The sequence below is a fragment of the Strigops habroptila genome, unplaced genomic scaffold, assembly GCF_004027225.2.
Source record: "Strigops habroptila isolate Jane unplaced genomic scaffold, bStrHab1.2.pri NC_044300.1_ctg1, whole genome shotgun sequence".
NCBI lineage: Eukaryota > Metazoa > Chordata > Aves > Psittaciformes > Psittacidae > Strigops > Strigops habroptila.
Genome location: NW_022651057.1, coordinates 38,452 through 50,092, shown reverse-complemented (window position 1 = coordinate 50,092; position 11,641 = coordinate 38,452). Strand labels below are relative to the sequence as shown.

The 11,641-nt window shown below is 63.2% G+C and overlaps 3 protein-coding genes across 6 annotated transcripts; 1 reads left to right on the top strand and 2 right to left on the bottom strand.

Annotated features, from left to right (window-relative positions):
- Positions 1-26: 26 nt before the first annotated feature.
- Positions 27-3,484, top strand: LOC115618935 (formin-like protein 20). The gene is made up of 4 exons (XM_030510899.1): positions 27-564; positions 1,445-1,513; positions 2,149-2,297; positions 2,886-3,484. The coding sequence occupies exons 2-4, from the start codon at positions 1,456-1,458 to the stop codon at positions 3,297-3,299; spliced, it is 621 nt and encodes a 206-aa protein (XP_030366759.1). The 5' UTR covers positions 27-564; positions 1,445-1,455; the 3' UTR covers positions 3,300-3,484.
- Positions 3,485-3,618: 134 nt separating this feature from the next.
- NOSIP (nitric oxide synthase interacting protein) lies at positions 3,619-11,043 on the bottom strand. Of its 4 annotated transcripts, none has more exons than XM_030510896.1 (9): positions 10,831-11,043; positions 9,569-9,695; positions 9,367-9,472; positions 7,907-7,988; positions 7,414-7,483; positions 7,240-7,328; positions 5,773-5,966; positions 3,962-4,070; positions 3,619-3,855 (listed from the first exon to the last, which is right to left on the bottom strand). In XM_030510896.1, exons 2-9 carry the CDS (start codon positions 9,636-9,638, stop codon positions 3,784-3,786), a joined length of 792 nt encoding a protein of 263 aa, XP_030366756.1. In that variant the 5' UTR covers positions 9,639-9,695; positions 10,831-11,043; the 3' UTR covers positions 3,619-3,783. The 4 variants fall into 4 exon arrangements, with proteins under 4 accessions (XP_030366756.1, XP_030366757.1, XP_030366755.1 ...); XM_030510897.1 differs by having other exon boundaries at positions 9,569-9,644; XM_030510895.1 differs by lacking the exon at positions 10,831-11,043 and adding an exon at positions 10,556-10,638.
- Positions 9,820-11,274, bottom strand: LOC115618914 (basic proline-rich protein-like). The gene is made up of 3 exons (XM_030510859.1): positions 10,670-11,274; positions 10,456-10,564; positions 9,820-10,302 (listed from the first exon to the last, which is right to left on the bottom strand). Exons 1-3 carry the CDS (start codon positions 11,272-11,274, stop codon positions 9,820-9,822), a joined length of 1,197 nt encoding a protein of 398 aa, XP_030366719.1.
- Between the last annotated feature and the right edge of the window lie 367 nt (positions 11,275-11,641).

Here is an 11,641-nt window from a genome sequence, read left to right as displayed (position 1 = left end):
TCCCTCCACTTCCGCTCCCGCCCCTTCCGCCGCCGCCATCTTGGCGGGGCGGCCCCGGGGCGCTCCGCAGCCGCCGCCTCCGGTCGCTCCGTTCCCCCCCCCCTCCCGGTTCCCCTCCCCCATCCCCCCGCTCCCCTCCCCCCTCCCCCCCCCATGTGGGCCGCGGCGATGGGGGAGGGGCAGCGGGAGCGCTGGGCCGCGCTGGTGGCGGCGGCCGAGGGGTACCGGGGGGCCACGGGCGCGGAGGTGGTGCTGCTCACGGCCTGGCCCGGGCCCGGGCCCGCCGGGCCCCGCTCGTACGCGCACCACGGGCCGGGCCCGCTCGGGGCAGCGGCGCGGCGCTTCCTGCCCGACATCGCGGCCGCGCACCGGGCCCTGGCCGCGGCCCCGCCCCCTCCCGCCGCGACCCCGCCCCCTCCTTCGCTGGCCCCGCCCCCTCCCGCCGCCACCGCCCCGCCCACAGCGCCCCTCCCCCCACACCCCCCCCGCCCCCCCCCCCCCCCGAGCGGGCGGAGAGAGGGGGGAGGGGAGGGGGGGGGAGGGGCGCGCCCAGTGATGCCACCGGTGAGTGGGGGAGGGGCGGGGGGGGTAGGGGGGGAGGGGTGGTGGGGTCAATGGGGGGGAGGGGGGTGGTGGGGGGGAGGAGCTTAATGGGGGTCAGTGGGGGTGGAGGAGGGGGGTGGTGGGGTCAATGGGGGGCATTGGGGTAGTGGGGGGAGGGGCGAGAGTGGGGGAGGGGATATTGGGGTCAGTGGGGGTGGGGGAGGGGTATTGGGATCAATGGGGGCAATGGGGGGAGGGGTGAGAGTGAGAGAGGGGTGTAAGGGTCGATGGGGGTGGGGGAGGGGGGTATTGGGGTCAATGGGGGGCAGTGGGGGGAGGGGAGGTATTGGGGGAGGGGCTTAATGGGGTCAATGGGGGTGGGGGAAGGGATATTTGGGTCAATGGAGTGGGGGAGGGGGGTGTTGGGGTCAATGGGGGATAGTGGGGGGAGTGGTGAGACGGGGGAGGGGTTATTGGGGTCAATGGGGGTGGGAGAGGGGAGAATTTGGCATCGGTGGGGGTGGGGGAGGGGTACTGGGGTCAATGGGGAGCAGTGGGGGGGAGGGGTAAGAGTGGGGGAGGGGTGTAAGGGTCAATGAGGGGTGGGGGAGGGGAGAACTTGGGGTTATGTGGGGTTGTGTGGGGGAAGGGTGAGAGTAGCGGGTGGGGGAGGGGGATATTGGGGTCAATGGAGGGTTATTGGGGTAGTGGGGGGAGGGGTGGGGGGAGTGGGCTCTTGATGTCAGTGGGGTGGGGGAGGGGAGAAGATGCTATAGGGGTTGGGTGGGGGGTGACAGGGCGGGGGAGGGGGCTATGGGGGATGTTGGGGGAGGGGTGTCAATGGGGGACACAGGGGGGGGGGATGGGCCCCCCTCTGATCCCGCCCCTCCTCCCCCCCCAGGGCTGTTCCTGATGGACGAGGACCCGGAGGAGGAGCCGGAGCCGGAGTCTGACCCCGAGAGCCCCGACGGTGGGGGGGGGGCCATGGGGGGCAGAGGGGGGACATGTGGGGCAGGGACGTGGCGGGGATGGGACTTAGGGGGCAACGTGGGGGGCAGGGGGGTGTGGGCAATATGGGCTTGGGCTATGGGCTATGGGCTAAGAAGGGAGTACTTAGGGGGCAGTGTGGGGCAGGATGATGGGGGTACTTGGGGGGCAAAGGGGAGGGACTTGATATGTGGGGTGCAGATATGGGGGTCAAAAGAGAGAATATATAGGGCAGGAATATGTCGGGGCAGAGCAGGGGAATGTGGGGCAGGGACATAAGGGGCAAAGAGAGGGTATATAGAGCAGGGTCATGAGGGGTAGAGAGGGGAACATATGGGGCAGGGACGTGGGGGGCAGAGAGGAGAATGTGTGGGGCTGGGACATGGGGGGCAGAGTGGAGACATATGGGGCACGGTTATGGGGGCAGAGAGAGGATATATGGGGCAGAGAGAGGGAACATACGGGGTGGGGACATGGGGGGCAGAGGGAGGTAACATATGGGGCAGGTACATGGGGTCAGAGAGGAGCCCTATGGGGCAGGGTTATGGGAGGTAAAGGGGGGACATGTGGGGCAGGGCCATGGGGTGCATCTGACGCTGTGTTCCTCCCGGCCAGCAGAGGGCAGCCCCGCAGAGGAGGTGCCGCCGCCGCCGCCCCCCCCCGGGCCCCCGCTCTACGCCCGCTCCCTGCCCGTCTCGGTGCCCTCCTGGGCCCTGCGGCCCCCCCCGGGGCCCCGCCCCCCCCCCGCCGAGGGACCCGCTCACAAGGTGGGGATCTATGGGGCTGGGGGGGCTATAGGCGGCCACTATGGGGCAGAGCAGAGCTATAGGGGGCTGCTACAGGGTGGGGGGGGCTATAGGAGGCTGCTATGGGGCTGGGGGGAGCTATAGGGGGTTGCAATGGAGCAGAGGAGGGTTATAGGGGGCTGTTATGGGGCAGAGGAGGGTTGTAGGGAGCTGCTGTGGGGCAGAGGAGGGCTATAGGGAGCTGCTATGGGGCAGAGAAGGGCAATACAGATCTGCTATGGGGCTGGGGGGGGGCTATAGGGACCTGGTATGGGGCTGGGGAGGGGGCTATAGGGGGCTGCTATGGGGGTGGGGGGGCTGTACGGGGTTGCTATGGGGCAGAGGACGGCTACAGTAGACTGCTATGGGGCTGTAGAGCGCCATAGCATGGTTATTATGGGACTGATACCTATTAGGGGCTGCTGTGGGGCTATATAGTTCTATGGGGTGTGGCTGTGGGGCTGGGGGGGGTCACGACATACTGCTGTACAGCTGAGGGACCTATAGGGGTGCATCTATGGGGCTGGGGGGGTGCCTATAGGTCAGATCTATCTCTGCCCCCCCCCATAGGCATCACCGGACCTGGAGCGCATCGCGGCCTCCATGCGGGCGCTGGCGCTGCGGGGGGGGGGGCGACGGCACCGAGATGTTTGGGGACCTGCCCCGCCCCCCATTGCTGGCCGGGGACCCCCAATGACCCCCCCCCCATCTATGGGGCGCCCCCAACTCTATGGGTCTGCCCCCAAAATGGGGGGGGGGGGCTTTATAGACTCACCCATAAGTGCTGCCCCCCCCCCCCATGGGGGTGGGGAAGGGGCAAAGGGACCCTCCCCCCACCCCCCAACTGCTCTGGGGGGGCCCCACACTACAGCCCCTCCCCCCACAAGTGTCTTATTGAGGGGGGGGATGGGCGGGTTCACCCCCCCCCCCCGTTTGCACAAGGATTTGAGGGGTTTCCCCCCCCGAAATTGGGGGTCCCCATAGAGGGGAGGGGCCCCTTTAAGGGGGCGTGGCCTCCCGCGGTGACTGACAGCTCCGAGGCTCCGCCCCCCTTTTATACCAGAGCTGGGGAGACCCCGCCCCCTTTATTTTTGTCCAAAGATGATTGGGCGGCGCCCGGCGAGGCCCCGCCCCCCGCAGCCAATAAAGAGACTCGTTGTGTTTTATGAGCCGCGCGCTCTGATTGGTGGAGGGGGCGGGACCGCTTCTTAAAGCGGCTTAAAAGGGCAACAGCCCCATGTGGGGCCCACATTGGGGAAGGGGGGCTGAATTTTGGGGTCCGACCATAATAAATTGGGGGGGGTCATGAAGCCAAACACACAAACACCTTTATTGGGGGGGGGGGAAGGTTTGGGGTCCCCCCAATGGGGTTTGGGGGGGATTGATGGTGGGGTTGGGGGGTTCAGAGTGGGATAAGGGGGTGCTGGGGGGGTTTGGGGGGGTTTTGGGGGGGTTTTGGGGTCCCCCCCTATGCCTGCATCACGGGCCGGGACTTCTTTGCTTCCAGACAGATCCCGGAGCCGGCGAATCCGGTTCCACCCTGGAGAGGGGGGGGGGAGAAGGGAAAAGGGGGTGAGGGGGGACCCCAAAACTGGACCAACCCCCCCCGAAACCCCACTTTAACCCCCCCCCCCGGCCCCACTGACCCGCTGCAGCACGATGATGTCCGCCTCGGTCAGGGGGTCTCCTGTCACCGGGTCCTTCATCTCCTTCCGGATGAGCCGCTCCACACAGTCCAGCGTCACCACGGCCCCTCTGCCCCACACATGGGGGTCAGGGGCACTTGGGGGGCACCGGGAGGGGTTGCAGGGGGGCCAAAGGGGCTGTTAAGGGTCAGTTTGGGGTCCCAGGGGTTGCTTATGGGTGCCAGGGGGTCACTTATGGGTCACTTCTAGGTCCCAATGGTTACTTAGGGGTCAGCTATGGGTCCCACAGCATTAGTTGTTGGTCCCATAGGATCACATGGGGGTCACTTATGGCTCCCAGGGGGTCACTTAGGGGTCCCAAGTAGCACTAAGGGGTCCCATGGGGTCAGTTTGGGGTCCTGGAATTGTCCCAGGGGGTCACTTATGGGTCCCAGGGGTCACTTAGTGGTCCCAGAGGGTCATTGTGGGTCCCAAGGTGTCAATAAAGGGTTCCAGGGGTCACTGTGGGTCAGTTAGGGGTCCCACAGGGTCACTTGGGGGTTCCAGGGATCACTTAGGGGTCACTTATGGGTCCCAGGGGTCAGCTATGGGTCACTATGTGTCAGTTCTGGGTCCTAGGGGTCACTTAGGGGTCACTTATGGGTCCCAGGGGTCAGCTACATGTCTCTGGGTCTCTATGGTCTCTATGGTGTCTATGGGTCCTTATGAGTCTCTATGTGCCCCTATGGGTCCCTATGGGTCTCTGTGCAACTCTCTCTATGCTGTCTATGGGTCCCTATGGCCTCTATGGGTCTCAATGTCTGCATGATGTCTGGGTGTCTCTACGGTCTCTATGGGTCTCTACGCATCTCTATGGGTCTCTATGTGTTCCTACGGTCTTCATGTGTCTCTATGGGTCTCTATGAGTCCCTATGGCCGCTATGGGTCTTCTGTGTCTCTACAGTCTCTATGGGTCTCTATGTGCCCCTATGGTCTTCATGTGTCTCTATGGGTCCCTATGTGCCTCTATGGGTTTCTATGAGTCCCTATGGCTACTATGGGTCTCTGTGCGTGTACAGTCTCTATATGTCCCTATGATCTGTATATGTCTATCTGTGAGTCTCTATGGGGCTCTATGGGTCCCTATGGGTTTCTATGAGTCTCTATGGGTCTCTATGTATCCCTATGGATCCCTATGGGTCTCTATGTGTCCCTGTGTGTCCCTGTGTGTCCCTATGGGTCCCTATGTGTCCCTATGCATCTCTATGGGTCCCTATGGGTCTCTATGTGTCCCTATGGGTTTTTATGGGTCCCTATGTGTCCCTATGGGTCTCTATACGCCTCTTTATGAGTCTCTATAGGTCCCTATGTGTCCCTATGTGTCCCTATGTGTCTCTATGGGTCTCTATGTGTCCCTATGGGTCTCTATGTGTCCCTATGTGTCCCTATGTGTCTCTATGGGTCTCTATGTGTCTCTATGGGTCTCTATGTGTCCCTATGTGTCTCTATGTGTCTCTATGTGTCCCTATGTGTCTCTATGGGTCCCTATGTGTCCCTATGTGTCTCTATGTGTCCCTATGTGTCCCTATGTGTCTCTATGTGTCCCTATGCGTCTCTATACGCCTCTTTATGGGTCTCTATGTGTCCCTATGGGTCTCTATACACCTCTTCATGAGTTTCTATAGGTCTCTATGTGTCCCTGTGTGTCCCTATGGCTCTCTATACGCCTCTTTATGAGTCTCTATAGGTCTCTATGGGTCCCTATGTGTCCCTATGGGTCCCTATGGGTCCGTACGTGCCCCCCCGTGCCCCCCGGGCGGCAGAGCACTCACGAGGGCCGGAGCACGGCGCAGGGGGTGGCGTTGCCCAGCGCGTCCCTCGTCACGGCGCACACGTAGCGCGTCCCCTCGGCCCGCGCCAGCAGCTGCCGCCGCCGCAGCCCCGGCTCCGCCGCCACGAACCGCACCGGCACCAGGTCCCGCAGCCGCAGGCGCCGCCCGCTCATGGGGCAGCGCGCGCCCCCCTCCTGCCCCACAGAGACAGGTCATGGGGGGGGCGGACACACAACTGCCCCCCTCCTGCCCCATAGAGATAGGTTATGGGGGGGCGGACACACAACTGCCCCCCTCCTGCCCCATAGAGATAGGTTATGGGGGGGCGGACACACAACTGCCCCCTCCTGCCCCACAGAGACAGGTCATGGGGGGGCGGACACACAACTGCCCCCTCCTGCCCCACAGAGACAGGTCATGGGGGGGCGGACACACAACTGCCCCCTCCTGCCCCACAGAGACAGGTCATGGGGGGGCGGACACACAACTGCCCCCTCCTGCCCCATAGAGACAGGTTATGGGGGGGCGGACACACAACTGCCCCCTCCTGCCCCATAGAGACAGGTTATGGGGGGGGCGGACACACAACTGCCCCCTCCTGCCCCACAGAGACAGGTCGTGGGGGGGGCGGACACACAACTGCCCCCTCCTGCCCCACAGAGACAGGTTATGGGGGGGGCGGACACACAACTGCCCCCCTCCTGCCCCACAGAGACAGGTCATGGGGGGGCGGACACACAACTGCCCCCTCCTGCCCCACAGAGACAGGTCGTGGGGGGGCGGACACACAACTGCCCCCTCCTGCCCCACGGACAGCAGTTATGGGGGGGGTGAACACACATCTGCCCCCTCCTGCCCCATAGAGAGAGATTATGGGGGGGGGCATACCCACAACTGCCCCCCTCCTGCCCCACAGAGAGCAGTTACGGGGGGGGCGGACACAGAACTGCCCCCTCCTGCCCCACAGAGAGCACTTACGGGGAGGGGCGGACACACAACTGCCCCCTCCTGCCCCATAGAGAGCTGTTATGGGGTGGGTCTGCCCCATAGATAGCAGTTACAAGGTGGGTCTGCCCCATAAAGAACAGTTACAGGGTGGTTCTGACCCACAACTGTCCCTTCCTGCCCCACAGAGAGCAGTTATGGGGTGGTTCTGCCCCATAGATAACACTTACGAGGCAGATCTGCCCCATAGATAGCACTTATGAGGCAAGTCTGTCCCATAAATAATAATTATGGGCTGGGTCTGACCCACAACTGCCCCTTCCTGCCCCACAGACAGCAATTAGGGGGCAGCTCCAACCCACAGACAGTAGTTATGGGGCACCTCTGACCCATAGACAGGGGTTGGGGGTGGTTCTGCCCCTCACCTGCCCCATAGAGACAGGTCTGCTACGGGACAGAGCCGTGCTATGGGGCAGGGGGGATGCGCTATGGGGCAGGGGGGATGCGCTATGGGGCACTCACAGGCTTACGCAGCCGCTCAGCTCCAGCCTCGGGGGTCAGTGACGGGATCCAGAAGCTCGGGAGGGTCCCAGAGGGGCCGGGGGCAGGGTCTGGAAGTGGGGGGAGGGGGGCAAAGCTGTGGGGCTGCCCCATAGCGCCTGCCCCATAGCTCTGCCCCATAGCGCCCCACAGTACCTTCAGTGCTCCCGGCGGCCGCCAGGGGGCTCTGCTGCTGCTGCTCCCGCTGCTGCTGCCGCCGATAGGCCTGGGGGGGGGGATTAGGACCCCATGGGACCCCTAACTGATACTTGGGACCCCCAAGTGACCCACTGAGACCCACAAGTGACCCCCAGGACCCTGTATGACCTTGTGGGACCAATAACTAACGCCCTGGGACCCATAGCTGACCCGTAAGTGACCCCTGGGACCCGTAAGTGACCCCTGTATGACCCTATGGGACCAATAACTAACACCCTGAGACCCACAGCTGACCCCTGAGTGACCCCTTGGCACCTAAAAGTGACCCCTAAGTAACCCCCTGGGACCCCTAAGTGACCCTCTCAGACCCATAAGCGATCCCTAAGTGATCCCTGGCACCCATAACTGATGCACAGTGATCCCTGGGATCCTTTATTGGCACCCTGGGACCCATAAGTGCCCCCCCCAAGCCCCATAGCGCCCCACATACCTTCCTCTGCCGCGCCAGCTCCCCCTTGCAGTGCAGCAGGTACCGCACGATGGCCTCACGCTCATACAGGAACCCATCGGGGCTGGGGGGGCACAGGGGGGTCAATGGGGGGTCCCCCCATATTGCCCCTGGGGGGGTCAATGGGGGGTTTGGGGGTCCCTAAAGGGGGGGGGGTCCCCTCAAGGGGGGGAATTGGGGGTATTGGAGGGTCCTCAAAGGGTCTGAGAGTGTTCAGGGGGGTCCTGAATGGTTTAGGGGGGGCTTCAGGGGGGTGTTTGGGGGGTTCCAGGTGGGTTTTGGGGCTGTTTTGGGTGAGTTTGCGGCTATTTTGGGGTGTTCGAGTGATTTTTGAGTGTTCAGGGGGGCACTTTGGGGTGGTTTTGGGTGTTTACGGGGTTTTGGGGGTCATAGAGGTGTTTTGGGGTGTTTGGGGGGGTTTTGAGGCGATTTGGGGGTGTTTTCAGGGTGTTTGGAGGCGATTGAGGTGATTTTGGAGTGGTTTAGGGCTGTTTTGGGGGGGTTGAGGTGGTTTTGGGGTGCTTGGAGGGGTTTTGGGGTGTTTTCGGGAGGTTTTGGGGTGGTTTTGGGGAGTTTGAAGTGGTTTTGCATTGGTTTGGGGTGTTTAGGAGAGATCTGAGGCGGTTTGGGGGGGTTTGGGGTGTTTGGAGGTGGTTTTGGGGTGTTCGTGGGTATTTTGGGGTGCTTTGGGGTGTTTGTGGGTATTTTGGGGTGCTTTGGGGTGTTTTGGGGGTGTCTGTGGGTATTTTGGGGTGTTTTTGAGGGGTTTTGGGGGTGTTTGTGGGTATTTTGGGGTGCTTTGGGTGTGTTTGAGGGTATTTTGGGGTGCTTTGGGGTGTTTTGGGGGTGTCTGTGGGTATTTTGGGGTGTTTTTGAGGGGTTTTGGGGGTGTTTGTGGGTATTTTGGGGTGTTTTGGGGGTGTTTGTTGGTATTTTGGGGTGCTTTGGGGGTGTTAGTGCGTATTTTGGGGTGCTTTGGGGTGTTTGTGGGTATTTTGGGGTGTTTTTGAGGTTTTTGGGGGTGTTTGTGGGTATTTTGGGATGTTTTTCGGGGGTTTTGGGGGTGTTTGTGGGTATTTTGGGGTGCTTTGGGGGTGTTTGTGGGTTTTTTGGCGTGCTTTGGGGTGTTTTGGGGGTGTCTGTGGGTATTTTGGGGTGTTTTTGAGGGGTTTTGGGGGTGTTTGTGGGTATTTTGGGGTGCTTTGGGGGTGTTTGGGGGTATTTTGAGGTGTTTTGGGGGTGTTTGTGGGTATTTTGGGGTGCTTTGGGAGTGTTTGGGGGTATTTTGGGGTGTTTTGGGGGTGTTTGTGGGTATTTTGGGGTGCTTTGGGGGTGTTTGTGGGTGCTTGTGGGTATTTTGTGGTGCTTTGGGGTGTTTGGGGTGTGTTTGTGGGTATTTTGGGGTGTTCTGGGGGTGATTTCGGGGTGTTTGGGTGCCTCACGTGACGACAGGGTCCCGGCAGGGCTGCAGCGAGAGGCAGCAGCAGTCGAAGTCCTTCACGGCGTCACGGCCGATGCGGACGCGTTGGGTTCCGTAGCCAGAGGCCGCTGCGGGGGGACAGGGACACCCCAAGTCACCCCATTGCCCCCCATATCACCCCCCATCGCCCCCCATATCACCCCCGTGTCCCCCCCGGGTCTCACCCGTGTCCTTCTTCTTCTCATGGTACGTGTACACGGCCCCGGCCGTGCAGTTCTTCCCGTGCCGGGTCATGGCGGCCTGAGGAGGGAGCGAACGGTCCCGAGCGGGCACGAAAGGTCCCGAAGCGGCCTGCAGGGGGAGCCCGAAAGCGTTCGGGGAGGTCCCGAAAGCTCCCGAAAGGAGTTCGGAGGGTCCCGAAGGGTTCCGAACAGGGCTCGGGGGGTCCCGAGGGGTCCCGAATGGGCTCGGAAGGTCACGAAGGAGTTCGGAAGGTCCCGAAGGCTCCCGAAGGGGTTAGGAAGGTCCCGAAGGGGTTCGGAAGGTCCCGAAGGCTCCCGAATAGGGCTCGGGGGGTTCCAAATGGGTTCGGGGAGGTCCCGAGGGGTCCCAAAAGGGGTTCGGGGGGTCCCGACGGGTCCCGAATGGAGTTCGGAGCGTCCCGAAGGGGGTTTGGAGGGTCCCGAACGGTCCCGAATAGGACTCGGGAGGTCCCGAGGGGTCCCGAATGGGATTGGAGGGTCCCGAATGGAGTTCGGAGGGTCCCGAAGGGTGCCGAATAGGGCTCGGGGGGTCCCGAGGGGTCCCGAATGGGCTCGGAAGGTCCCGAAGGGGGTTCGGAGGGTCCCAAGGGGTCCCGAATAGAGCTCAGGGGGTCCCGAGGGGTCCCGAATGGGCTCGGGGGGTCCCGAGGGGTCCCGAAGGGGTTCAGAAAGGTACCGAAGGATTCCGAATGGTCCTAAATAGGGCTCAGGGATCCCGAGGGCTCCCGAATTGGTTGGGAAGGTCCCGAGGGGTTCCGAATAGGGTTCGAGGGGTCCCGAATAGAGCTCGGGGGGTCCCGAGGGGTTCCGAATGGGTTCGGAGGGTCCCGAAGGGTCCCGAAAGGTACCGAAGGATCCCGTAGGGGGTCGGAGAGTCCCGAAAGGTCCCGAATGGGCTCGGAAGATCCCGAAGGGTCCCGAAGGGGTTCGAGGAGTCCCAAAACGTACCGAAGGATCCTGAGTAGTCCCAAATGGGGCTCGGGGGGTCCCGAGGGGTCCCGAATAGAGCTCGGGGGGTCCCGAGGGGTCCCGAATAGAGCTCGGGGAGTCCCGAGGGGTCACGAATAAGGCTCGGGGGGTCCCGAGAGGTCACGAATGGGATCGGAGGGTCCCGAAGGGTCCCGAAAGCTCCCGAAGGGGTTCAAAGGATCCCGAGGGGGTTCGGAGGGTCCCGAATAGGGCTCGGAAGGTCCCGAAGGGGTTCGAGGGGTCGCGAAAGGTACCGAAGGATCCCGAGGGGGTTCGGAGGGTCCCGAGCGGTCCCGAATAGGGCTCGGAAGGTCCCGAAAGCTCCCGAAGGGGTTCGGGAGGTCCCGAAAGAGGTTCGGAGGGCCCAAAGAGGTTCGGGGGGGTCCCGAAGGGGTTCGGGGGGCCCCGGGCCCGGCAGCTCCGTCACCCGCCGCACCGGAAGCCGAAGTGCCGCTAACGGAACTGGGTTCCCGCCGGAAGTGCAACACTGAAAAGGGACACACCCCCCCCCCCGGCCGGACGTTCCCCTGAGGCGTCGCCGGGTGCAGCAGCAAAAAGGGTCCGGGTGGGCCACGGTGTTTGTTCCCCCCCACGTTGGGCCTCCAGCACATCCCACTTCGCCCCGTTGCCCCTCGAGGCCGGCCCAGCGCCTGCGGCTGCCCCTCCTGCTTCTTGTCCAATGCCCCCCAGCTCCCCATTGCTGCCCCCCAGGTGCCTCCAGTTCCCCCCAGCACCTTCCAGTTCCTTCCAGCTCCCTCCCATTACCCCCCATTATCCCTCAGCTCCCCCCCACATGCCCACGGGGGGAGGGGGGGGCAGCTTGGGGAGAGCCCACAAGGCCCCGCCCCTTTAGGGCGCTGGCCCCGCCCACCGCCGCTTAGCCCCGCCCACCCCACGCCTCAATTTGGCCACGCCCTTCTCCAGACCCCGCCCACCGCCTTGACCACGCCCCTTTCCCACTGGCAGCCGCTGTCTGGCCCCGCCCTCTTCACGCTCCCGCTGCGCCATTGGCCCCGCCCATTTCCCCATCACAGCCGCCGCCTGGCCACGCCCCCGCCTCTTGGC

Excerpts from the sequence above, each read along its gene's own strand:
- LOC115618935 (XM_030510899.1), top strand. The coding sequence starts at position 1,456 with ATGGACGAGGACCCGGAGGAGGAGCCGGAGCCGGAGTCTGACCCCGAG. Across the intron at positions 1,514-2,148 it reads TGACCCCGAGAGCCCCGACG|AGGGCAGCCCCGCAGAGGAG; the intron begins GTGGGGGGGGGG and ends CCCGGCCAGCAG. Across the intron at positions 2,298-2,885 it reads CCGAGGGACCCGCTCACAAG|GCATCACCGGACCTGGAGCG; the intron begins GTGGGGATCTAT and ends CCCCCCCCATAG.
- NOSIP (XM_030510896.1), bottom strand. The coding sequence starts at position 9,638 with ATGACCCGGCACGGGAAGAACTGCACGGCCGGGGCCGTGTACACGTAC. Across the intron at positions 7,989-9,366 it reads TGCCGGGACCCTGTCGTCAC|CCCCGATGGGTTCCTGTATG; the intron begins GTGAGGCACCCA and ends GTGCCCCCCCAG. Across the intron at positions 4,071-5,772 it reads TGCGCCGTGCTCCGGCCCTC|AGGGGCCGTGGTGACGCTGG; the intron begins GTGAGTGCTCTG and ends TGTGTGGGGCAG.
- LOC115618914 (XM_030510859.1), bottom strand. The coding sequence starts at position 11,274 with ATGGGGAGCTGGGGGGCATTGGACAAGAAGCAGGAGGGGCAGCCGCAG. Across the intron at positions 10,565-10,669 it reads GGACCCCCCGAGCCTTATTC|GATCCTTCGGTACGTTTTGG; the intron begins GTGACCCCTCGG and ends GGGACTACTCAG. Across the intron at positions 10,303-10,455 it reads ACCCCCTACGGGATCCTTCG|GACCATTCGGAATCCTTCGG; the intron begins GTACCTTTCGGG and ends AGCCCTATTTAG.